Raw genomic sequence first — 26,308 nt, 5'->3', positions numbered from 1 at the left:
TAGAAGTTGGCTGATTTTTGTGGTGTTTGTTGGAACCCAAACGGTGGCCTTTGTAATGGTCCAGTGCTCATTAATATGGACAGTTTCTTTTTTATCTTCTGTAACTCCAACTCATTTTCCAGCTGAAATGAGAAGAGCAGTGCAACAGCTTTCAGAACAGATTGGAGGTCTGTGCTGCAGTAGGAAACTGGGTGGTGTCCATGTGGCAATCAAGCTGCCTTCTAATATTGGGCAATGGACAGGCAGGAACCTTTCTGATATTTAGCAACTGCACCATCGGTGGGAAAAACTGACATTAAGTCTGCACAAATAATAGCATACTGAAGAATAAGATGTCTGTGTATTGGTCAGCCCCCATTTCTGGCAGCAGAGAGAGGAGGTTTTCATGTGTTAAAAACGATGCATGTGTCATGGTTGGGATGCTCTGGTATTTGTTGAGTTAAATATAAATAACATACTGTCGAGCAGAATGCTAAAAATTAGAGGTTAATTAGGGTTTATTAGTACAGTTGAAATCTGTTCTTCAGCTGGATCTTCAAACAACACAATGTCCTGTTTGTGCCTGCATGGATCTGTCGGTGTGTGAGTGTTTCCATGTGCTTATACAGCCTCACTTGGGATGTTCTGTGCTCCACAAATAGATGCTACTGTGGGTTTTATCAGCGGATCCTCCTCCTGTTTGTTTTGGAGTTACTATTTTGTAAATGGGACAGGGTTTTGTCCCAGAAACCCACAGCGTTGTCTCAGTGCAGAAGTGGCAGGAATAAAGAGGGAGAGGCGTGGTGTTCGGGATGTGATAGCCACTTCACCCTTTTGCTCTCTGCTGTCCGATGGACAAACACTTGTGATGGCCATTCCCAGCCATACATAGCCTGGAGACACGGTCTGGAGAAAGCCCTGCCATGGGGAACAGATGGGTTTGGGGAGCAGACAGATTTGCTGTGTGCAGGCGCCTGCGGGCGCGCAGACAGGCACGTCCGCTCCCACCGCGGGTGCCAGCGCTGAGCAGGGCAGTGTCCCAGTTTGAATAGCAGCTTTGCCTGTCTGCATTTAGGATTATTTTGATACAAAGATGTGAGAGTTGAGAACTACCAGTGTCTGCATAGCCTGCGGTGCTGGGCTGTGCTTGCTCAATGGGAAGGACAGGGCCGGGCGTCATCGATGCAAGTTTAACCCACTCCTGTGGGAGACGTCTCCTTCACATGTATGCTTCTCTTCATAACATCTGAGCACCTTTTTTGTGGCTATCATGAAATTACAGAATGGCTTAGGTTGGAGGGGACCTTAAAGATCATCTAGTTCCAACCCTCTGGCATGGGTAGGGTTGCCAACCACTAGGTCAGGCTGCCCAGAGCCCCATCCAACCTGGTCCTGAATGCTTCCAGAGATGGGGCAATGACATTTACCCTCAGGATACCTTTGTGACATGGGGCAGTATCATTCTCACCTTACCGACGTGGGCTGGAGAAGCCCAGTGATGGGACCACATGCCCAGCCCTCAGAAACAGTGATCCTTAACTTGTGGTGTGCTGGCAATAGATCCCTCCAACACAACACAGCATTTCTCAACAGCAGTACAATGAGAGGTAGTAGCCTTACGTTGAACCAGAGAAGGTTCTGGTTGGATATTAGGGAAAATTTCCTCACCTAAAGAGCGATCAAGTACTTGAGCAGTCTGCCCATGGAAGAGGTGGAGTCACAGTCCCCAGAGGTGGGAGATGTGGCACTGAGGGTCAGTGGGCATGGTGAGGGTGGGCTGGGCTTGGACTTGGTCATCTTAGAAGTCTTTTCCAACCTTAATGATTCTATGATGATTCTAGGAGGCCAAAGGTGTACACCATTGCTCCAGTCGTGGTATGGGCTTACAGTGGAACATCCTCCCGTGCTGTCTGCTGTCTACCTGTTACTCATGGGATGGCTGGGCCAACGTTCACAAGGCTGCCTTCCAAAATTTGGTCTTCAACAGATTTTCCCACATTACCTGGAGGGAAAAAATGTTATGAGGAAATGGAGCTGGTTGCAATACTAAATGTTTCTTAGATGTGGCAATGAACTGAGCACTCCTGATTGATCACTTTTTCCTTCCTGCTGACACATTCTTTGGTCCCCTTGAGTGAGAGAAGGAGAACAGGAGAGGTGGTTTGAAGAACACGCTGTCCCTGTGATTGACAGGGGGCTGTGTAAATCAGTCAGAGGGAATCCTCCAGGCATTCCCTCTTGTGAGAAGATCCCACAGTGCTATGTGGCCACGCTCTGCCTTTCAGTGTTTGTGTACAAAATGTGTGGGTGGGAGACAAGCTGGATTAGAACCTCTGAAAGGAACAGACATAAACTTTTTTAATTGAAAGCAGCTTTCTAGGGAGGGGTATGGCATGGGCTTCCAGTAAGTAGACACAAATAGTCCCCAAATACTTTGGAACAGGGGCTGGACTCCTATGGTTCCCATTGCTGTGTGGGGCTGAGAACCTGGATAAGCCCCAGTGAGTGAAGTTTTGAGCCTTGCCTGATTCCGTCATTCTTCAAAGCAAATACTTTAGTGTTTGGTAACACCCTGAAATGAAAAGTACATCTATCCCTTCTTCCCTCCGCAGCTGTCAGGTGCTTTAGCTGCTGTTTTTCATCATTGTAGCAAACAGGAGGATGTTAAGAAATAATTTATTTCTCCTAAGCATGAATTTGTAGCCATGAGGAGCGGTGATGCTGTCTTCTAGGCCATTGAAATACACTGAGATACCATTTTCTAATCTTTTTGTCTCTTTGTGCTCCTTTCTTGTCTGTCCTTCTCCTTCCCCTGCATGCAGCTGTCCCGTACTACTCACCTGTGTCTTAGGAGTGATGGCAGTTCAGTAATAGATGCCTTCACACTGCTGATATCTTCTAGGGATGCCCTGGAGGCAGAGGGGCTGTACAAGCAAGTGGTACTGACTGACTTTGCAATTGTTGGATGACACTCCATTGCTTGTTAGAATTGAAAAGGGGATATGTTTGCCACGAGTAGATTATTGGGACCATTTATCCAGTCAGGTTGTTACTAAAAATAAGAATATGTTAGCACCAGGTAGATTTGCTAGATAGCAGCTCGTGTAGGAGAGGCTCTTGAAGTCACTCCTGATGTCATGTCTGTTGGACATTCCCTGTACTTGCCAGTCATGCTCTTCTGGTGGGAGAACGTTTTACCCTGGTGCTGTTTTGAATCCCTTGGCTGAGGAGCAATGGATAAGCCTCATCAGGAGGGAGCCTGGCTAACCTGCTGGAACCAGAGCACTCCACCGAGGAGGCAAAACCCAGCAGCATGGCCTCGAACACAGGCTCTTTATGCAAGGTTCAGGTTTTTGCTGATAGTCTCAGGCAGAACCGGAGTGCTGGAGTTCACACACGCACACAAATCAAATAAGGCATTTAAAAGTTATCAGAGATTTCCAGTCCACCTCAGCAGGGGTTTATTTTGGGTTTGATTCAAACTTTTGGTGAAGGTCCGGGTAAGTTTTCAATACAGGTTTTCACTCATCCATCAAGTGGCACTTAAAACACACTGAACGTCAGGAATCTTGTTTGTTTCAACCACCTTTTTGGAGCAGTAGAGCTGGAGGAGATATAACAACAAAATCACATAAAAGTAATGAGACCTTGGTTCATGTCAAAGAGCTCTCTGACCATATAAATTGCAGATGTGGGTAAGATCAATTCCCTGGCTGGAGAGGTATTAAAATAAAAACCACGCTCCCAACAAGAGACAGGCTGCTGAAAATGCAAGAAGGGAGAATTGCGAAATGGTACATGTCGAATTGCTGGACTGGATTTCAGATGCCAAAGATAGTTTATGTAAAGCCTTGCTCTGCTGTAAAATGTAACACTATCCACTGGCTAGCCTCAATGAAGCTTGGTCACAGTTGTTTTAAAAAATAAATAAACTAAAAATCTTCTTCCAGCCCATTGAAGCTGATTTATGTTTTGCCCATAGATTCCTCTGTGCTGGATCTTGAGGGACTCAAGATTATAGAAGTGATTACCTCACTCTTGGCCAATCTGGTTTCTCGTTCCCAGGCTCTCTTTGTATTGCACTGACTTTGCCTGTTGAGACCAAGAGGTCTCACACAGCTACCAAACAGGCATAGGACTGAAAGATTAAAAGCACCTCCATTAATACTCTCATTATACTGCAAGGTTTTCTTTTTGTTTGAATAATCAGGAAATTTGCTTTTGGGAGCGGCTGTACTGGCAGCACATCACCATCAGGTTACTCAGTTAATTCTCCAGTCTTGGAAAGAAAGCTCATAATGTCCCCAGAAGTGCATGGCTTCACTTAGCACCTGATGCAAGTGCCTGTGCTCCGGGCTCCCCACATCGCTGCTTGGACCCCCCGGGTTGCACAGCTCTGCTGCCATCACACTGCATGGCCACGAGGAGTTGTCTCCCTCCCCGTGAGTTACCCAAGTGCTTTGGATGTCAGCAGGTACTCTTCTGATGGAAGCAACCCTTAGAGTGCAGCTGTTGCCGTTTGGATTGTGCATCTTCCCTTTCTTCTTCTTCCTTGGGGAATGAAGGCTATATGAAGGCTATGATCATGCATATTCCTTTGTGTTTTGTTTTGTTTTCTTTTCTTTTATGAAGCAGTTTCACTGTGTTGTGTGGTTTCAGGGTAAATCCTGTTCCTTGCAGCTTTGGTTCTATATACTCATGGCACTGCAAGACTGTGGTACTTAAATTCAGGCATTCTCTCATTTGGGGTTTTCATTTGTGCCAGCATTTGGGATTCATCTACTTGCTCTTTTCTGAAAAGAGAAATAATAATCCCATTGCTGCCTGCCATGGAAAGTGCTGTAGATATAAGAAGATGATTCAAATTACAGAAACCAGCGAACAAAAAGAGAAACGAGTTTGCTGAAATTGGGTTGTACAGACAGGACTTTCCTGGCTACGCCTCTTTCCAAGTTTATATGGCCATCTGCGGCTTCCCTGGGGTTACAGCAACATGCAGGTTTAAATAGGACATTGCTTGAGTACTGTGGAGAGCATCTGCAGACTGTCTGTGCTTGGAGTTGGCATGTTCAAAAGCGATCGTCACTTCGACTCCAGAGGGAAGAGCTGCGGTCTGTTTGGGTGGGAGCAGAGCTGGGCTGCACGCTGTCATGGCCCTTGTTGCACCGAATTAAGAGGAAGCTGTTGGCTGCCATCCGGCTGCTGTGAGTCTTGCACTCCTTTTTGTGTTTTGGTTTTTCTCATTGAGGTGGAAGACCTGGAAACTTAACTTGAGAATAATCTCACGGTATTTAGAAATGTCACTGGCGTGTATTATTTTATCCTAGCAGTGCACCTGGACCTTTTCCCCTGCTTTAAATAGTCACAGTCCTTTCCTGCTGACACCAACATCTGTTTGGATATTTCTTTTTCCTCCCTCAGACGTGTCGCACTAAGGTGATTGACTTGAACGACGGTGTGTCCCAGTATGCCTGGTACCCCTGCACGGCCAACTTCCAGTACTCCCACATGGCACAGACCATTTTCTGGCTAAAGGTAAGAAGTGCACGTGTCGTTCACAACTCTTCTCATTGCCTGTTTGTGTGAAGTTCCTCCAGTAGAGAAAATAGCATGGGACTGCTTTCCCAGGGCCAAGCAGCAACTTTCTTTGAAGCCTGTTTAGTGGGAAATGTCAAACCAAAGTCTCTGAATACCATTTAGAGGGCCAGAGGTGAAGTCCATTGCTGTGGCAGGTGTAGTGAGTTACTTAGAGGTTTCAGCTCCAGCTGCAGATCTTTTTAACTCAAGTTTAAGCTAATTTGTAAAGGAGAGATTGAAATAGAAGTCATCTCTGTGACCTGGAATGGGAACCGATCTTTTAAAAGTTCAGCATAATCTGCACTTTTCTCCATCTCAACCCATGTGGGGCTTTTTTTTTCCCAGGCTTATTTTTCCACACCGATGGTGGCTGCGGCAGTCCTTGTCCACTTGGTCACTGATGGGACCTACTACCTGGATCAGAAGCAGGAGACCATTGGTGTGCAGCTGTTTGACACCAAAGAACAAAGCCACGATCTCGGTGAGATCTCGGTGATTGAAGACCCTCTTTATTGCTCACGTAATGGTACCCCCAGTCACAAACTATGACCAGTACTCCTACTTAGTTTTCTCAAGGTCAGACAAAAAGAGTGGTTGCTTAATGCTCCAAGACCTGAGTTTGACTGGAGTCTGTTGAAAGCAGTGGAACATTTTTGCCCAGACATTTCTCCACACTACTCCATTTTCAGAAGCGTTTAGTTCCCATTTAGTCATTAGAATAAGATCATGTTAGTGCTTCATGCAGAGACCCCCCCCCGGAGGGACATTTACAGTGATACAGATGAATTGCTGGTAGCAGAGAGTGAGACATTAACCCCATTCTGTGGCAGCTGGAGCAGCAAATGCTTCTGTTTCACAAGGTGTTTTTGGTTGGATTGCCCAGTCAGAGGGGGCTGCATCTAGTCTTGCTCACAGGGAGGTTTCCACAGCTGTTTAATGGCCTGGAAACTGCAGCTTCTGAAGCTGCATTGTAATGCCTCCCATAAGCTCTGGAGGGGCTCCAGGGGATGGCTGCTGAGCCAGCTGTGTGAATGCCATTTGCTGGTGCCATTGTCCAGTGTAAGAAAATCATCATCAAGATGCTTTGATGCCTTACAATGAGAAAGCTTTATTACTCTCACAGATTCTTTTCTTTCTGGGGTAACAAGGTCTTCATGAGAAACTTCAGCTCATCTAGACCAAAGGTTTCCATGCAAAGTGTGCCAGGTTTGATGAAGGTCCAACCCCAGGGCCTACATGAGCTGAATGGAAGATGCAATGCCTCAAGCCTGTCCTGACAGAAGCTATGCACCTGCTAGTCATGGTGAAGTCCCTGAATAAACCATTTGTGCCTCTATTCTGTGCACAAATACCTGGGAAAGTTGTGTCTTGTGCTCTGATTACAGCTGCATTTAAGCTCCTGGACCAAGGAGCTCTTCCTAGCTTCTGGCAAGGTGTTAGGGCAGGCTTGGCATAGTTCTTTTCCAGCCTTCGTTTGCCCTTTTATCCACCAGAAAGAAAGCTGACAATGCCATCTTGAAAGCAGTTTCTAAGGAAACACAGCCCCCTCCCCCAGCTTTCTGTGTGACCTGAACTTTGTGGTTTCAACAAGCTCAAGCTCCATTGAACTTCCTCCTAGTGAAGAGAAGAAGGGACACACACAACTGAAAGGTGCTGGATGAGTGTCCAGTGTAATATGTAGTGCTGGTGGGATGCAGAACAGGAGAAAGACAGTGTATGTGGTGTCTGGTCAGAGAACAAACAGAAATTCAGAGTCATTGTGCAGGTTGAGTCAGTAGCTCCCAGTTGGCCAGAACCTTGGATTGATTTTATCCTCCATTTGCAAAACAGTGGCACATACCTCTTTCCCTCTGAGAAATAAATGACGGAGACGCAAGCATGCCAACAAATACTTAATGCCGTATTTTGTAAAGAGACAGACAGATTATGAGAGAAAGAGAACAAGAAAGAGGAGCAAAGAGGAAACTGAGGGTGAGGTTTTGAAATCCTCGATGAAGTTGCAACATGGCTTTGGCACAGTTCAAACCGATGCTTGCAGATCTCCACAGCTGAGATGTTCCCTTCCTTGTGGAAAATCCCTTCCGACCTTCTCAGGGAGGCTCTCCTGGAGCAGAGCAGAGGTGTAGGTAGGTTACCCAGCACTTCTCACTCACACAGAGCTCCCATTGCTGCTTTCACTGAGGTCTCAGTGCAGCATGAAGCCCTTTTCCTGTATGTGTCGTTTGGTATTTTGGAATTATCATGCTGGCAAGCTGGAAGCTGCAGCTGAGATGCAAACTTTGGCATGCACTGGAAGCAGGACTGACCTCGGACAGTTGGCCAGCCCTAAGCAGAGGCAAATGACAAGTACAGCCAGAAGGTAGAAGCAGTGATTTGAAGCTTGGTCAGTCCTCAGCGTGCTAAGGCTCACACCCATGAGCAGAGTGCACTGTATCCAGAAGTGCTGTTTCCTGTCTGACCAGAGCAAGGTTGTTTTTTGTTTGGTTTTTTTTTTCCATGTGGACTCCCAGAAAATAATGAGAAACTTCTTTTGAGCCTTGGTAGGAGATGGAGAGGCTAGGATGCCAAACGCCAGCACTGTTAATTCAGAGCATTTGTAGATCCTGGGGTTCAGCTGCTGGGTGCATTGCAGGAGGCACTGAGGGCTCAGTGGGTGGGCACAGAACTATGGGGCAAACATGGGGACAGCTCTCACCCCCCTGCCATGGGCTCATGTGCTGTCTTGAGTGATTGTTTTTTGCTGATGAAGCCAGGTTGATTAAGTGAACCTGACTTGTTAAGCCCTCATTTAAGTTGTTGGGATCAGAAAACACCAGCAACTGCAGCACAGCTCTGAGGTCTGGTTTGTTGTGAACACCACCTGAGTGTGAGGAATGAAACTGAAGTGAATAAACAGCCTCATACCATAAGGTCTTTTTTGGCTTTCCATCAGAGAAGGCAGAAACTTCCAAAGAATTTGGGAACTCGGGATTTCAAGTATTAACTGCACCTGTTTGTAAGTGAGAAACGTGCACCGTTCCACAAGGAGCTGATATCAAAAGACTTGTGGGAGGCAAGTAGACAGGGAGGTTATTTCAGGGTCAGATAAAGACCAAAACAAAGAGAGGTTGGCTTTTTTCTTCTACTTTATTTTTTATTTTTTTTATTACAGGAAGATTGTTTTAAAGCAGAGGGTGGGAGATAGATGTTTAAAGAGAGTGGTCAGAAGTCTGTCTTAATTCACAGGAAATCACTTTCTAAGGAGAAAAAGAAAAAAAAAATGAAAACCCTTTTGAACCAAGAAACCTGAACTGGAAAAAAATAATAACAGTAATAATAGAGATCCCCGAGCCAGTTAAACATGCAAATAGGATTTGTTTTATTTCAAAGTCGGGAGTGTATCGGGGTAGCCAAAGGGCCTGGGCCAAGGCCGTTGTTGGGGGAGCTCCAGCGACGCGTGTGGAGCTGAAGCCAAGTGGATCCTCGGAGCGATGCCACGGAGCTGGGCTGTGCCGTCAGGCACCCAGCCGGGCCTGGAGGCAGGGGTTGGAGGCCAGGACGTGGCTGTCTGTCCTCCCAGCTGCCCCTGGGTGGGTTGGGCCAGTGGGAACTCCTGTCGCCTTTGCTGGCGGGTGGGGATTTCATCCTTATGGCCACCAAGCACCTCCTCTGCTGGAGAAAGGGGACTGCAGAGTCCCCTCAGTGCCTTCTTGGTGCTGCTGAGCACCTCCATCGCTTGAGACGCTCGTTTGTCCTGAGACACAGTTCTTTTCTGCTCACCTGTTCTGTGGGTCCGTTGCCCTCACTTCTTGCTTCAGGATCACCTGTGCCCTTTTTAGAGGAGAGCGAGGTATCCCAAGGCTGAAACCCATTTATGAAGAGCAAAACTGAGCACGTTTGGCATAGAGGTGATGCAGGGAAAAAAAAGGAAAAGTTTCACGTTGGGCGCTAATGACATGCACAGCTACAAACAAGCCACTGATGCACTGCCGTGGTGCACAAAGCCACCCAGCCTGCCGGTCCCGTTTGATGCACGGGATAAAGGCTCCAACTGTCCCCTCCAACTGGTTTCACAATAGCTCAACTCCGCTTCCTCCGTGATGGTTGCTCCTGATTTAACAGAGCACAATAGAAATGTGGCTGTGGTCTAAAGAACCAGCTCTGAGAGCCTGCCGCGCTCGCAGAGAGAATGGCAGCCTTTCTTCAGCTGTCTGCAGGGATATACTTCTGTGCTAAGCTCTCCGGAGTGATTTGGGAAGCCCCTCCAGGCAGCTTACCATAACTTTTCAGCTCTATAGGGCCATTCCTATGGGTGAAATGCTTCTGAAGTGCTCACGGCTTCGGGAAGTGATTGTGCTCGGTCTGACCCTTCCTCTGATCTTGTCTCTCCTCTGGCAGGTGTCCACGTCCTGAGCTGCAGGAACAATCCCCTGATTATCCCCGTCATCCATGACCTCAGTCACCCTTTTTATCACACCCAGGCTGTCCTCATTAGCTTCAGCTCCCAGTTTGTGGCCATCTCCGGGGTGGCCCTGCGTTCCTTCCACAACTTCGACCCCATCACCGTCAGCAGCTGCCAGCGAGGACAGACGTACAGCCCGGCGGAGCAGAGGTGAGCCGCCGGCCCGCGCCCTCGCCCCCACCCACCGCCCTACACCGGGCGAGGGAGGGCAGGGGGGCACCGCGCCTGAACCCTGCTGACCCCTTTGTGCTGCCGCTGAGAAACCGGCGCTGTTCTTATTGAGCAGGATGGATGGGGCATTTAACCCGCATAGGATACCGCTAGTGAATTATTTCCTCTTCCTTTCTCCTCCCTCCTTTATCCTGGGCTCGGAACTGGGGCCGGTTAACACCCCGCGCATCCCCCCGCTTTCAGCCGCTCACACGTAGGCCTGGATCCGGCCGGCTTTGTGCTGCCGAAGTGCTGGTGGACCTCCCATGGAAGCGTCCGTGCGGGCACAGAGTGATGCCCCTCATCCTGCCGGGTGCTCAGCCCTGCGCTCCCGGCCCTCGCGGTGCTCCCACGGCTGCGGCGGTGCCCTCCGCACCTCTCCGGATCCTTCCCGCGTTCTGAAAAGCTCAGTGGGACCCCCCAGGATGAAAGGTTTATGGCTGCCGTTTTATTCTTGTTGTTATTGCAGACACATCAATAGATCACCACCAACCCCTCTCGGTCTCTGCTTTACAGCATCCCACAGAGATGGTGACCTTTCGTGGCCTCTGGTGCGGCAGCTTTGCGGAGCCTTTTCAGCGAAGCGGTGAAAAGAAGAGGGGAGAATTTAGCAAAACCCCTGAAAGAATCATTTTTTTTTCCCCGCTGTGAATTCCAAGTTGTGAGCGGTCGTCATAGCGTAGCAATAGTAAAACAAGTCGCACATCCCAGCAAAGCTCTGCTCAGCCTCCTAAGCAGGCTGTCAGGTTTTTGATAATGTTCTGGCGTGCTTTTAGGAGTTGCTTTGATTCCAGGAAAAAAGGGGGGGAAGGGTGAGAAAGGGGAGAGGGAAGGGAAAATAATAATAAAGAAAAAAAAAAAGAAAGAGTATATCTATAGCTAAATCAATCCAGTCAGTGTGTTCTGACCTAGATTCGAGGAGTCTGATCGTTCTGTGCAATAGGTTGTATAAATCGAGAGGCCCAAAGACAGCAGCACTGAGTTGCAGATGGGAAGCGCAGTTTGTGCAAGTTTGGCCAAAGCCCAATGCAGGAGGGACACAGAGGGAGAAGGACCCGTGGAAGGAGACAGTGCAAAGCACGGGGAGCTCGTGTGGGCTCCGGCATGGCACCACATTCCTTCCTCTCAAGTTTGCAGTAGGGACTGAACCATTTGTTCACTTATGAAATTAGAAGTGCTCTGTGTTTAGAGAGTTATTTCCTTAATAAAAAACGCCATCCCCTAAGGCAAAGCTTCAGAGAGCCTCTGCAGCGCAGCACCGCGGCCTTTAGAAGTCTCTTGAAGAAGGATCACCCTCTCTTCCATGCTTTGTTGTTGTTTTTTTTCCTTTTCTTTCCCCTGATTTTTTGGCCTTTTGCTTTACCCATGCACTGAACCATCCCAGCCCCTTGCTCTCTCTAACACATCAGTCACAGACTCGCTCCTTTGAGGGGACGTTGCAGGTCTTGCACCTTGTGGTGCTGGGCTGGACGCTGAGTTGCCCATGTCAGTCAAGGAACGAGAGCCTGAAAGAGAGCCCTGGTCCAAAGCCAGTTGAAATCAGTGGGATTTTTTTCCACTGACTGCAGTGCTCTAGTGGAAGATATCCAACTGGCCCTGCAGTGGGATCGTTTGGGGTGATGGTGTGTGCTGTCTTCTGCACAGTGAGCTCTGAGCAGTTCAGGTACCTGGGATGTTGTGTGTTGAGCTGTGCAGCCTGGAAACAGGTGAGCATCAAGGCCCTTTGCTCTCCTGCTGCTTCGTTGTGGTCCCCAATCCAGGAACAACATAGGGAGCAACTCTTTGCATCTAATCTCAACCAGGTTAGGAGCTGGGTGCTCCCCTCCTATCGCTCATGTTCTTTGCCAGACCCCATTTGAGCCTGGTCCCACACAGCCCACACTTCCTACTCCTGTTTCCCCAGTGGTTGCATACGCCTGATACGATTTCTTTTTATGTAGTTATTTTTTAGAGGAACTTTCCCATCTTATGCACAAGCATTGACTTCACTGCTTTCATTTTCCTTAGATAAACATGGATATTTTTGCCTGCTTTTTGGCTTCTCTCTTCAAGAGATATTATTTCTCTCTCTTCAAGGAGAATTATTTTGGTTGGAGAGGATTTATAGGCAGATACAGGCACTTCTAGGCAAGGGTGCAGATTTTAAATATGTGAGGGAAAAGAAATATATTGGCCCTTAAATGTTAACACCATTTTTATTTTGAGGATGAATGGATCTCTCCCATGAGTTAAGGGCAACCTAATAAATGATAATAAAACGTGCTCATTCTTTTATTATTTTTTGCTTAGAATATGCATTACAGTTCATATTTTAGAAGAGAAAAAGGAGCTTGAATGTGAAAATCCCATTCACTTTATTGGTAGCTATCCTTAGTCATCCTTATTCTATCCTTCTAAAGATATTTATAGAAGGTTTAAAAAAATTCTCTGCGCTTTCCAGTTGTGTTTTTCCAGTTGTTGTCTTTTCTGCTGCATGAGCTTTTTTTCTTTCAGCAAAAGTTTGCCCAACTGCTGGAGATGGGCTGCAAAAGCAGCGTGCTTTATTTTCACTGTACATCTTTAGACCAGATATGACCAGTTCTCTGGCACATGTTTTGTACTTATATAGCTCAAATGATTGCACTTGTATGATTTCCTGCATAGCCTCATGGAGCAGACATAGGTTAGTGGGCATGGTTGCAATGGGTTGCTGTTGGAGTAGATGATCTTAGTGGTCCTTTCCAACCTTAATGACTATGATTCTGTGACAGTGAAATGTGATGTGCAGAAGTGATCATACAGTTCTCCCCACCGTGGCCATTTGAACACCATGGAAGCCTGTGCATTGGGCTGTCTTTGGCAGTGGTTCCTCAGCAGTCAGGTTTTGGACTTTGTCACCATGTAGGGGACACGAGCAGTGAGTCGTCCATCCCTGGCAGGCATTCCCTGCCAAGTGCTGTTTTTCCTGGGCAGCATTTCTCTTTCATCCTACCTGGTCCCAAGGAGCAGGAAACTACTTCAGCCCCTTCACTTTGTCTTGTTCTCTCCTAATGTCAGCTCCTCCAACAAGAAATGAAATCTTCAGCAGTGTAGCAAAATTGCCCTTAAAATAACTGTAGCTATACTTTCTTTTTATACTGAAAGAACAGGTCTTCTCATCTCTGTTTTTGTTATTTAATGCAGTTTTCTATTTACTGTGTTGGCAGCCTTTCCCCTGCCCCTTTCCCCTGCCCTGTGTTCTGTCATTAAGCACAATCTCTGTCAGCTTGGTTCTGGTGAAATTAATGAATTTCTCACAGAACTGTTAATCATAGGAGCTTTGGTCCGTGACATGTGTTATAATTCAGTGGGTTTTTAACCTTCGCCCCATTTTGGTAATTGGCAAACGGCATCATTTGGCTTTTATTAAAGTGGAACACGATGCCATTTCTTTGTTTGTGGGGAGCCAGCAGGGCTGTTAGTGCACAGGCACCTGATCCTGCCCCGGTGTGTGGGGCCCTGAGTGCATTATGGGCTCCATAGTGCCTCCGGGCAGTACAGCTCATGCTATGGGGTGCACCAAGCCCATCCCTGGGATCATTGCCCCATCAGCTGTGGGGACAGCCATGCCTCTGCCTCCCCCACAGCTACTTGGGGCTGGGTTGAGTGTTTTCAGTAAATCCCAGTGTTGGTGTGCATTCCTGACCCCACCTGTTTGCGTTTGCAGGTTTGTTGGGATTGCTGTTGGGGTCGGACTGTGGCTATGGTGTCTGTGCTGTTGGTCACCCTCATGGGCCAGATGTGATGCAAGCATGCAGACAGAGCTGCATCGCTCTGCCGGAGTCATGATCAGCACAGGCTCGCCAGTCCCCATCTTGCCCCAAGGATTTGGGTAGATTTCTTTCAGTTTTTATGCTCATACAAGGAGATCCATTTCTTTCCTCTGAAATCCAAAGAAGATAAGCTCATTGCCATCCTAGCAGTTCATACCTTTTTCACTTCTGAAGCTACAGCAAAGAATGTGAAGGCAACCTTTGCTTCTCCAAATGGCGCATCTATGTTTGGATCAGAGAGGGATCTTTAGAGGGATCTGTACAAGAAGACAAACCTGGTGTAACAGTAAATCTTTTCAGAAGCACCCTCAGAAAGCCACATGGGCATGAGGTGTGTGTGTGGTGCTACAGAACAAAACCTCAGGATGCTCCAGGTCTGCAGCCTCAGTTGGCCTGGGCTGAGGAATAGGGATGTTTTCCTCTGTAAACAGGATGATGGTTGGAGTTTTCTTGTACACAAGTGTGTACTATATGCTTTTATGCTCACCCATGCATATATATATATATGTGTGTGTGTGTGTCAGAGCTGTCTCTAAGGAAACAAATAATTTGGGCACTGTGTGAAGATGAGTTTTTGGAAAAGTGCTTGACCTCAAGGTTAAGGAAAAAAACATTTGTCTGCTGTAAGCTTTTCGAAGGAGGAAGTGCTGGTTTGTTTTTATGTGAGGAAGGAAGAGTTCCACTTAATTGTTACAGTTTTCTATAAACATGTTAAAATACAAATGTTTCTAGGATTGTGTCACCAAGACCCCAATTTAGCAAAGCCTTAAGCTATTTGCTTACATCCCCCTGTAGTCAAATCTATCAGTGGGACTTAACCATGCTTTTGAAGTTAAGCACATATTTAAGTGCCTTGCTGAACTGGGGCCAATATTGGCACAGAGAAATAAAGATTTAGAGGCTAATGACTGAGCTCATTGAGATTAGGGATGGGCAGAATGGATTTGAGTAAAGCAAGTACTGGCTCAGAACTTCAGCCTACATGTGAAACTAACTCAGCTCAGGGCTTTTAACGTCATTGAAATGGGTTGTTGTGATCTGTGTTTTTAACACACTGCGGGCAGTGGAAACTGCAGAAAATCCTTGCACTCAGCTTGGCCCAAAAATACTGTTCTAGGACAGGAACAGGTGAATCATGAGGAGGATCTCATAAAATACACGATATCAGAGAATAACCTGGGCACCAATGTTAGCTTCTTATTTATATCGAAATGTGGAGTGGCCCTTGGGTCACTTTCCTAGCTTTTGTCCAATACTGTTGCAATAAATTTGCAGATGCATTTGGGGAGTCGGGATAGACCAGGGATGACTTGGAGTAGGTAGTGTTGATGAAGTCACCCAATTCTGATTGCAAGAAAATGAGTTGAGCTGGCCCACGCCAGGGAGCAAGATGAGTTATATTAGAAGTGATTTAATGTTCAGATACTCTATATTGTTTCTTTCCAGAGTAATACACAGTTTCTGGAACATGTGATGATTAACCACTGTTAAATGGCAGTACCCAAGCAAGAGCTTCTGTAACCCACAGTTCTGTAATACGGATGTGATGGGTTCTTTGTCTAAATTTCCTACTTGAAGATATTCATTTCTCCTTTATTCTGCATTTGCAGAACTCAATTCAAGATCGTGACTTCAAAATTCATTGGGATTTATGGCTGACAGTAGCTGATACCAAATTGGAACCAGTAGCTAGAGAACCAGAAATATTTAAATTAGAAACATTTGGTGGCAGTGGTTGTTTTTTTACAAAAAGTGAATGGTTGTATTGTTTGTCACTGAAGTCATTCATATAGAGTTACAGACAGAGAGAGCTGCCCAGATGATCTGCTAACCGAGGCGTAATCTGGAGCCTGGAGGGGGTGGCTAAAAATGTTCCCTGGCCAGTTAAGAAGACCACAAGGGGACTTGTAAACAGAAAGAAGAACATCACAATAAGTGTTTCTTAATGCCTTTGTCTGTGGTGTTTCAGTTCTGTAGGACTTCTAAGCCCAGGCTTGCTCATCTGGTGTCCTGATCTGAACTCAAGAAACTGGATTCTTTCTCTCCTTTACATTGATGGAAATGAAAAGCAATGCCACTTTTTGTGGTGATGTTGCTCCAGATTTCCCTTTGTGCAAATTGCAGAAGTTTTCTTAGGCTCATCCTTCCCTTGGAAGCCATTCAAGGCTGAATTCAGTTCTACATCAGTGCACTGAATGTTGGTTCACATGAGACATTAAATGAAATAGGTCTTCTGTTATTTTATTCCTCCAAGTTTTGTGCAAAAATGTTTTCAGATTTTGCGTGTTTTGCAATGGGCATGAAGGTTTGCAATATCGTGCTTCAAACCATTTTGGCAGTGGTGTTCATTTTTTTCCTCAGTGAGTCAACTTCCCTGTCTCTTGAGTCTTGGCATGGAGGGAACTCATACGGCAGCTTCACTGTCTGAAAAATGGAAGGGAATGAAATAATGCTTAGACGTCACATGTAGGTGAACTGGGACATGTAGTGAGGATTCAACAAGGCATCATTCACTGATTACACTCTCAGCGTTCATGTTCAGACATTCTTCTGATGAACTGGTGATGTACTCAACTGGTGACTACCCAGCTGCCCTAGGCAGCCTCACGTGCTGCAGTTCACACTCTTGGCTGATTCACACTGGGCACTGTCTATTCTCACCTCGTTTCCCTTCCGGAGAAGGCTACCTGGGCACTAGGATGAACCAACCAGTTGTTCTTCCCCTGTCTCATGCACAGCCTTACTGATCAGTGAAAAGTGAAATTGGTGGCAGTTTAAATTTGCAGGTCAGGCGGTGAGTAACAGTGAGTGGAAAACATGCATGAAACCATTGGTATGGAGGAATCCTACTGAAGTCAGAGTCATCATGCTCTGTGATGACCATCACCTTTCAGCCATACTGCTGGCAGACAGTGTGCTATGTTTTGTGTATGAGTGCCCCAAGTTGGCTAGTGTAGAGGCAGAATTGTTCTTCCCCATTCCCATCAACAGCAATATTTTGTGCAGGATGAGAAAATAAGATCTGTTTGAATGTAGAAATTGTTTATTGAGTTCTGTTGTATTTATTGAGTTCTATTGTTATTGAGTTCTGGCAGTAATTAATACTGTCATTTCACCTGACACAGAGCTCAGCAGAGACACGTGCAAATATGCTTCTCCGTTGCTAATGTGGGCATAACAACACCAGCCCAGGTGTCTCACAAGGGTGTCGTGAAAATCAATTAGGCAATGTCTGCACAATGCTTTGAACACAGCAAAATGTCATGGACGTGCTAAGTCCTGTGCTTAGTGAGGTGGATGGCTTTTTGGTGGCTCTGAACCTTTTCTCTATGAGATAGGGACATCTCACTTGTAATCAGTTTCAAAATATGTGTGTTGATGCATTACTTCCTTCTGTAACTTCTGGTGTTTGGGGTTCTTCACCCATTAAAGCTGGTGAATTATGTCAAGATTTTCCCTCCTCAGAATTGAGCTGTATTTAAATTGCTTTGTAGGAATCTTTAACCCCAGAAACTTTGTCACTAATCCAACGGGATATCTTTGCATGTGCTTTAGGATTCTCAACACTTGAATTGCCCTGGAGCTGAGGGTCTGTCCCCACACTCCATTTGGTGATATGCTAAAATGTTTGCCTCAGGTCATCAGAAATGGTAAAAAATTCGATGGCTGCTGTACACCTCCGTGTTTACAAGGATAAAACAAACTGCTCTTTTTACACGATATGCTGAATGTTAGAATAATCCACTGCAGGGAAGGTGGTGAGTTTCCATCTGGGGAAACATTTTATGGATGGCAGGACAGCAACCGGAGAGATCTGAAATGACAGCATGCTGCTGAGCTTGATAAGAGCTTATCAACACAGCTACACAACTGATATTTGGTGTTCCCCGTGAAGTGGAATAAAATGAATGTGTTGATTGCTATCGAGTTTTGCAGAGATAAGAGAAACCCTTCCTCACACGCACACCCATGCACACTTATCACTAGCAGTATCAGGCACTCCTGAATTCAGCAGAGGCTCTAACTCAGGGCACAAGCACTGCTCTCGGAGAGAGATTGCTCACATGGGATGTGCAGATGCATGTTGGTACAGCAGCAGGAAGGCTGTGGTGCTGCTGTTTGCGTTGATTCACTCTGTGAATGCTGCAGAACAGAAAGTCATTCTGCAGACTTGGCAGAGCCTTCCCTTTTGCCACAAGACCCGTAATTTGCTCTCCTTGTCATCACCATTCCCACTGCCCCGGTCCCTCAGAAGACAGAGCTGAAGGGTGTGCTCGTTGGTCAGGAGCACTTTACTGAATGGGTCCGGCGTGCAGTCCTGGCACACGATGAGTTTGTCAGTCAGACAAGCTCGCTTTTTTTGGAATGAACTAAAGGAACCGAATGCAAATGCCACTTCTTGTCTCCCCACAGCTGTATCCATTACTCCTGCGAAGCCACTGACTGCCAGAAGCTGGAGATAGACAACGCACTGCTGAACTGCACTGGGGGTGGGTGGTACAACGGAGCCCAGTGCAACGTGAGCTGCAGGACGGGCTACATTCTGCAAGTCCAGAGAGATGACGATCTCAGCAAGAGCCAGGTTTGTTCTGCTGCTTTTGTGTGAGCCGCAAATGGGTGTGGAGGAGTTGAGAAATAACCCAAAATCTCAGCTCAGCTTTGGGACAGGACCTTATCCAAATAGTTTTTCTCCGAGCAGGGGCCATCTGACTGTGTGAAGAGGTACTGACAGTGAGCAAAATCTCAGATGTTGCCCAGTTTTAGAGATTTTCGGCTCAAAATGTTTAAATGTGTGCATGGGCCTCCGCTGATCTCACTGGCTCTACTCAACCAAACAGTTTCTTGGGTTGTTTTCTGGGGAGTGGGGTGTTTGTTTTTTATCACTTTTTCATTTTGTTCCTAGTGCTGGGGCTAACAGTGCCTTAACTCCTTTGCAGCATTTCAGTCCACCTGCTTCCTACCACTCTGAAATGTGTATTGAGGGGTGGGAAGCATCTGAATTTTTTTGCTTCCAACCAAAGCATTGAAAACTCACCCCAGTGGTTTGGGCTGCATTTGCCATCTTCTGAAGTAATCCAATCTCACAAATGCAGCATGGCCCGATGCAGAGCATGGGGCATTCAGGAGAACTGCCAATTCCTTTAAGTATTGGGAACATGCACATATACATTATATGAGGAGGCAGGAAAAATGTGCATTGGAACAGAGGGGAGTGCTGGAGGCACCCCAATGTGTGCTTTTTTTCTCTAGCAGTGCCAGGTCCTGTCGTGATGGGGTGGTGGTGGCCTCCATTGGCACCTTCTAGCCTGTTGTGGGGACAGTGTGCACATCTGGGGCTGGGGGCAAGCAGCTGCTCTCGGCAGCACGTCTGTATTTGCGAACTATCGTGTTCTTCACGAGCTCCCAGAGAGGGGAAACAGAGTGGAGGGGAATGAGTCAGCCCTTTCAACTCAATTACAAAACAAATACAGGACCCTGCGAGCTGGGCCTCTTCCATCCTAATTGGCATCAGCACCAGAACCCCAGCTCCAGCTGAGCAATTTTACAGAACAGAAAACAAGTTCTCAAACGAGCCTGAATGGCTGAACCAGGAAATAGTTGGAAGGGATCTGTACACTGAGCACACAGGAATCCAAAACCAAACAAAACAGCCTAAACATGTTTCACCAGCGCTGCGTTATTTAAATGCAGAATGTACCTTTTGGGGAGGCTCAGCCAACTGTATATGGTTTTGCTCTGAGAAGTTTGGTTTTGGAGCCTTGATCAGATTCATATGACAGGAGTGGAGGCTTTTAGCACCCTTAGCTAATGTGATTCACTGCTTATTACAACATAGTTCCTCTGACTCTGCTCTACTATTGAGCTTGTGTCTTTTTTCCACTGATACAATCTGAGAGGCCTATGGATCTGTTTGCTCTGTGCTGCACAGGGATGGAGTGAAGCATCTCAGAGATGTCCCTGAGCAGCAGAGCACTATCAGCACATGCTTTGGAAGTTAATACACGTGCTTCAGAGATCTGTTGAATAGGAACACAGTTTCTTTCCCTATCATCTTGTTTTATTTCTTCGTGTAAGGTGCTTTAAGCCAGAATTCCTGGAACGTGCATGTAAGAAATGAACTATCAGAGCAACTTCGGAATCTGTGGTTTGGACTCCTCGGATTGTGTTGTATTGAATTGCATGGTACTCCTTCCACAAATCTATCTCAGCTGAAGAACTTGGTTCTTCTGATCACAAGCATTTAGAGATGAGATAGGATGTGTGGCGTGTTATCTCTGCCCAAAGGGACTTCATGCTTTTCCATAAAGCTGTTGTTTCTTTCACTGTTGTCATTCAGTTGGGTGTGTGTCTTGGTTGACTGATTGGAGGGACGATACCTCACTGACAGTGTGGAGGGGTGCACAAGGAGGAGGAGGGAAAGGAGTTTTACACATGCTGATACTTCTTTCTTGGGTAGGAAAGAGACTGAGGAGAGGTGCAGTTTCTCATAGAACAGTCCAAACATCGGTGGCCCACGACTGCTATATGCTGATGTTGACTGACATACGAGTGAGGACACTCTGGTTTAGCATCTGAACCACATTCCTCTTCCGTATTTCACTGAAAAGCAGGAGCAAAATAAATAAATAAAAGGATGAACAGAGAATTAAAGGCAAAGTTTTCAAAAGCACCTCAGAGATGGAAGGGCACAAGTCACATTTCAGATCAGTCTTTCACATCTAAAGGTTTTTTGAAAATCATCCTAACAGTTCCTGCACTTTCTGGCCTGTGTCTTCTTGAAGCCACCATTTTAATAAGTCTTAGGGAAAAAACTTCATTCATCTTTGCTCTCTGAGAAGTTCCTGTTCCCAAACCCTGTAAAACTCCATAAAATCACCAAACCCTGAAAACATCAGCGCTGTGTGCAGCAGAAACCATTTGCTGTTGTTAAAACAAAACAAAACCCGAGCTGTTTTCTTTCTCTTAGGCTCTCTCTCATCTTCACTGAAGGATTTCAACAACAACAAAAAAACGAGCTTGCATACTGATGGAGGCAAAGCCATCACGTATCTTTTTCACAAAGAAGATCCCGGGATGTTTTCATTTTCCCCCATGTCCTCCCACCCCCCTGACAACTCCATCGCTCTTTCTTCTTCTCCCTCCCGCTTCCCCCTTTGTCTTTCACTGCCTTCCTCCCCCTTGTCCTTCACTGAAAGCCCTGCTCATTCAGTTCCTTGTTGTCATCTCTCCTTGAAGCTACCACCACTGCTGCTCTGGTCAAGAGGTGTTATTTAAAACCCAGCAGCTCCCTAATGTTGTGCAAAGGCATCATCAATCATGCCAGGAAAAGAAAGCACGGCTCATGTGGGTTCAATTAGAGGCACAGTAGTGGGCAGAAGTGGAAGAATACTTAGAGGGGAGGGCACAGCTGTTCATTTTTAAGGAGAGGAAACTTCACACGTGAAGCATTGCTTGAAGAAGGAGCCAGCTGGGATCTCGGGCAGCAGGAAGGAGACACGAATTCTCCCAAGCTCTTAAAAGTCCCAAGAAACAAATCTTTCTGACACCAGATTTGTTTAAATTCGCATCCTCTCCACTGTATTTCACTCTGTATCCTTTTTTTTTTCCTTCTTTTCTCCTCCTCTCCTGCCTCCTTTCCTTGCCTAAGCCTCTTTTGGAAGGCAGGGCATGAAGGGAAGCAGTTGCTGCGATGCCAGTCAAAGCAGCACAAAGTGCCCAAAGTGACAGCTAATAAACCAGATGAGAAAACCAAGTGCTTCACGTGGACTGCTGCGCGACGGGTGACCTTGTCAGAGCAGACAGGCGAAACAGGCACATGCCCACTCAGGCGTCAGGTGGGAGATCTGCAAAGGCAGGAGCAGATGCTGCCACAAAGACCCAGAGCTGGATCCGAAGGCAGCAGCGCTTGGGCTGTGCCGTGCACAAATAGCCCGAGGTGCTTCCTTCTGAGGTCCTGCACAGGGTGCTGCAGTGATCCCTCCCTCAGGTGGCATGTTGGGAAGGAGAAGCTCGAAGCCAGCGGGTGCCATCTGCAGTGTTTTCTGCGGTAGCGTTGTCCTCTTGCACTTTCACTCAGAGCCGTTAGCCGGCTGCGTGGTGGGAAGCGGACTCTGTTATGTTCTGCTACAATGCGTGCCCTCCCATCCCTTGGACTTGTGCTGCTTAGTGATAGACGTGCCCCGAAATATTTCATTATTACGTCTGACCTTGAAAACCTCAGCTTCCATCGTACATAGCGTGGAATAAATTGCTGGAAGAAGATGAGAAGTACGGGTCCTACCCACATGGGCTTTTCTGCATAGGAATGGCCCTGCGAGTGTGCCAAGAAGAGGAAAAGGCATATGGGTCTGCAAGGAGATGACTCTTCCAGACTGGTTAGTGGTTTTGTTGGGAAAGTACTGTGGAGAAAAAGCCAGAGTTGGAAACGTGAAGAAGACCGATCTTTTGTCACATCAAGTTCTAGAAGGCAGAAAGAAAGCACAGTGAGGTGTAGCTGTACGAGGGGATCACTTCCAAGGAAGAGTGGCCCCAGGGGTGCTGCATTTCCACCAGACTGTGTCCTGCAGCCTTCAGCTAACTAAGACCATGCCCTCACGAGTGCTAGCTTGGGCAAAACATTCTTGCTCATTTTTTGTAAGGTGTGACTGTTGTGCACAGATATTGCATCTGTTTCTGTTTTTGTATTATATTCTGCAATTGGAACTCTTTATTTGGTGTTCTGCAGAGCAGCATCTGATGTGTAGTTCTGTCACTGGAGAAACTCCCTGGGCACCACACTGTGTTTTAACAGCAGGTATCAGCTAGAAGGGGCAATCTTTTATTCTCAAACTAGATCACACCAAGACTAAGCAGTGAATTCTTGGAGTTGAAGCTCCCTCATTGATAGAGCTTCCCTGTGCTCAGCGTGGAGCTAGCATCCAGCAGAACACAGTCCCAAATCCATGTCTTTTCCTTTATGTTTGGGTTTATGTTTTAGCCTCCTGCTGTTCAGGTGCCCTGCAGTCACCGTGCTGGAGCATTACTTGATAATATCATGTGCTAAGGGGGTACAGGCTTTGCTGTGTCCTAGAGCTGCCCAGCTTGGAGCACAAGTGTGGTGATGCTGCTGCTGTGCACGTGCATAATGAAGACATGGGAATATGCTGTCATCCCTTCTCCTGTGGAGATCAGATTTACACAGCAACCTCCTGAAAGCACAGGCATCTTCAAGTCATCATCTAGCTACAGAATATATATATATTTAATAGTGCAAACAATCCACTGGACAATAAAGAATTAAGAGCCACTGGGGAGCAAAATGACTGGAATGAGAACACAGAGTGTCATTTCACCTGAGCGTTCCGTGTATCCCCAAATGTGCTACTCTAAATGTGTAGAAAAGACATTTTTTTTCTATCAGCAGTGCTCCCTGTTTAAATAAACTGCATGGTCTAGAAAAGGGGTTTTGTGCCCACTTGGGAAGTGTCCAGTTTCTCAGCTCTGGGACTGCTTTTTCCATTCTGAATGCAACCATATATCAAAGAGAGACAGGTCTGAACTTCTGCTGAAACCATTAGGGTGTTTTTGCAAAAAGAGAATCCAGGTCTCTTTGATGTGTGCTAGAAAAATTTCCCTTCCTTTTATAATGCCAGATCAATGGCTGGCGGTGCAAATCTCCTGCAAACGTACCAGCCTGAGTAAAATATTCCGCAGGGACAAAGGAGAGCTGCCATACGGCTTGGTCACATTCCTCACTGGTATCTTCCCCTTCCACACTATCTTGTGTTTTTGTTTCTCACATTTCTCTTTCTCCTGTCTCTCTCTTTTTTCTGGTATGGAGGGAAGAGTCAAGCTTTCAAAGTCATCACCTCTAATCTGTGATCGTTTTCCTTGATTAGATAGACCTTTATTAGAAGACGGATGCGTTGTTTATTCTGTTTTCAGGATTTGGGTCTGTTGTGTTGTTCAATTATTGCTCAAATCCATAAAAGTGTATGTTTGGTGTAGGTGTTGACAGTACAGTTGTTTTAGGGAAGTCAGAGAACAGACACTTAACTCTGTTCGACCTTTCTTGTTGAGAGTTTCTGGACCACGTGCCAAGTAGATGTGTGGGCAAGATGCCCTTGGGTCTGTCCATTGCAGAATCCTGCAGGAAGAGTCTATCTGTCAAGTGTGCATGGCCCTGCTGCCCCAAGGCACTCTAGTGACTTATTTTTGCTCTACTCGTGAGACACAAAATCAATGGTTGTTACTAGGCTTTATACAGCTTTGATCTCTCCTTTGCTGGTTGTGATGGCTGTAGTCATGTGTCTTCTCCCAGACGGAGTCCAGCATCACCATGACCTGCACGGATGGGAAGTGGAACAAGCAGGTGACCTGCGAGCCCGTGGACTGCGGTGTACCAGACCAATACCACGTCTACCCAGCCACGTTCAACTGCAGTGAGGGGACCACCTTTGGCAAGAAGTGCTCCTTCACGTGCCGACCTCCTGCTCTTCTGAAAGGTAACAGAGGGTATCAAGCTGGGAACAGCTTCCCAGCTAGCACAGGCTGCTGCCAGTAATCTATGTTACTTTCGCTGTTTTTTAGAATTCTTTATGATATTTTAAGTATGAAGAATTATGAGAGTCTAGGGAAAGTTTATTTATATTAGAAGCTAAGTTCTTTTGCATCTCTCTATTACCTTCCTTTGACCTTTGCTTGATCACGGCTGGCCGGGCAGGAGCGGCGCTAAATATTACTTCCATACAACCAAAACACAGAAAAGTCATGGGGATCAATCAAATTGAACTCTCGTCTTTTCCCATGCCTTTGCTTTTTTCTGTGCCTGTCTCCCTTCTATGCCTCCTCCACATGCTTGGAAAGGAGGGAGAAGACTGAAAAATTCCACGTCCCAGTGGCACAGTCCCCCATCATTGCTTTTCCTGATCCAGCTCTCTCTTTTTGCTCACTCATCTTGCTCTGCTTCTGAGCTTTCTCTTCATGTTTGAGAATCTCTTCAAGTTCTCATTCTTAAAAATAACATTCTCTGCTGCATTCTCTCTTCTTCTCCTCTGCCTTCCCTGCTTTGTTGGTAGCATCCCCATCCTGCTTAGCACCATCCTCTCTTTGGCTCACTGTCAGTTCACCTTTCTGATCTGGTTCTGAAGAAACAAGAAAATTTATCATTGCTAATTTGAAGGAACATTATAGCCCAATAAACATGTCACCTTGCACTAAAGTAATCTTAACTGCTGTTGTTGACTCAGGTACAATTGCTGTGTAAGCTCTTTTTGTACACACGGTGTCACCTCCTCTGCTAGGATTCACTGCACATTCCAGAAGAGGCATGTGAAGTAGTCCCTGTTTCAGGGAAATGATATGTTTATTGATTTCTTTATACATAACCAAATTACTCAATTCTTTTAATTCAGACTTGGGAAGGTAACCGCAAGAAGCCAACTCACAGTGAAAGTTAAGGCTCAAGGGGGAGACTTATCAAAGAATTCCTGTTTTCCATTCACATCTTCAGAGTATCGTTTGCAACAAGGAGTGTTTTTTTCACTGAAAATTCTAGGAGTTTTTTTGAGGGAGAGTGTGAAAACAATATTCCTGGAATCATAGAATCGTACAGTGGTTTGGGTTGGAAGAGACCTTAAAGATTATCTAATTCCAACCCCCCTGCCCTGAGCACAGAAACCTTCCATTAATTGAACTGAAGTTAATCAACTTGGAGGAATGTAAAATTACCTCGGGCATCCAACTGCCATGTTTTCATGCTGAGCATCCGGGAGTAGAAGTTATGACCAACAAGAGTTGGTGTCTCTGGTAGGGGTAGCTGCAGGACCCATAGCCCACCCTGGGTCAGGGAGTGCCCTTGTGGTTTTTAGCATCACTTCTCTTTTGTCCAGACACTCTGTGAGTTGTAAGTTAATGGCACCACTTGGTGTACAGCCATCAGTGATGACTAATAGATACTGCCACTACACTTCTGGAGAATGGCGTTCAAATGACTCATGCCTAATTCAATCACTGACGTCATGACAGCCACCGTCGCTAATGTCACAGCTTATCACATTGCAGTGGTAGTATGATATCACCATGACTGGTCTGCAGAGCTGCTGCATGAGTCAGAGCAGAGGAGCATGCTGGTGCTCCAGAAAAGAGCTCTCTTCTGTTCAAAATACCTCTGCAATCATCTGCAGCTGGGGAGGGGAGCGAGAACGCCAGGGCTGATTTAATGAAACGTCTCTTATCTTTGTGGAAAGGGCAGGAGGGCTCCTCCACATAACTTCCTGAGCCCTCCAGAGCCTTTTGTTTTCTTCTTTGAATTCCAGCATCGTGCCCAGGC

At 46.4% G+C, this 26,308-nt stretch overlaps 1 protein-coding gene across 1 annotated transcript in view; it reads left to right on the top strand.

Annotated features, from left to right (window-relative positions):
- Positions 1–26,308, top strand: part of PAPPA (pappalysin 1) — a 169,100-nt gene that overhangs the window by 112,579 nt on the left and 30,213 nt on the right. The window contains exons 11-15 of the mRNA XM_065737615.1: positions 5,401–5,514; positions 5,902–6,037; positions 9,934–10,147; positions 18,412–18,580; positions 24,299–24,482. Coding sequence (XP_065593687.1) covers positions 5,401–5,514; positions 5,902–6,037; positions 9,934–10,147; positions 18,412–18,580; positions 24,299–24,482 — 817 coding nt within the window. The remainder of the gene's footprint in view (positions 1–5,400; positions 5,515–5,901; positions 6,038–9,933; positions 10,148–18,411; positions 18,581–24,298; positions 24,483–26,308) is intronic.

Source organism: Cyrtonyx montezumae, unplaced genomic scaffold (genome assembly GCF_038088225.1).
Source record: "Cyrtonyx montezumae isolate F1298 unplaced genomic scaffold, pur_monq_1.0 scaffold_20, whole genome shotgun sequence".
Lineage (NCBI taxonomy): Eukaryota > Metazoa > Chordata > Aves > Galliformes > Odontophoridae > Cyrtonyx > Cyrtonyx montezumae.
Note: the sequence above shows the minus strand (reverse complement) of the source record. Positions and strands in the feature narration are given on the sequence as shown.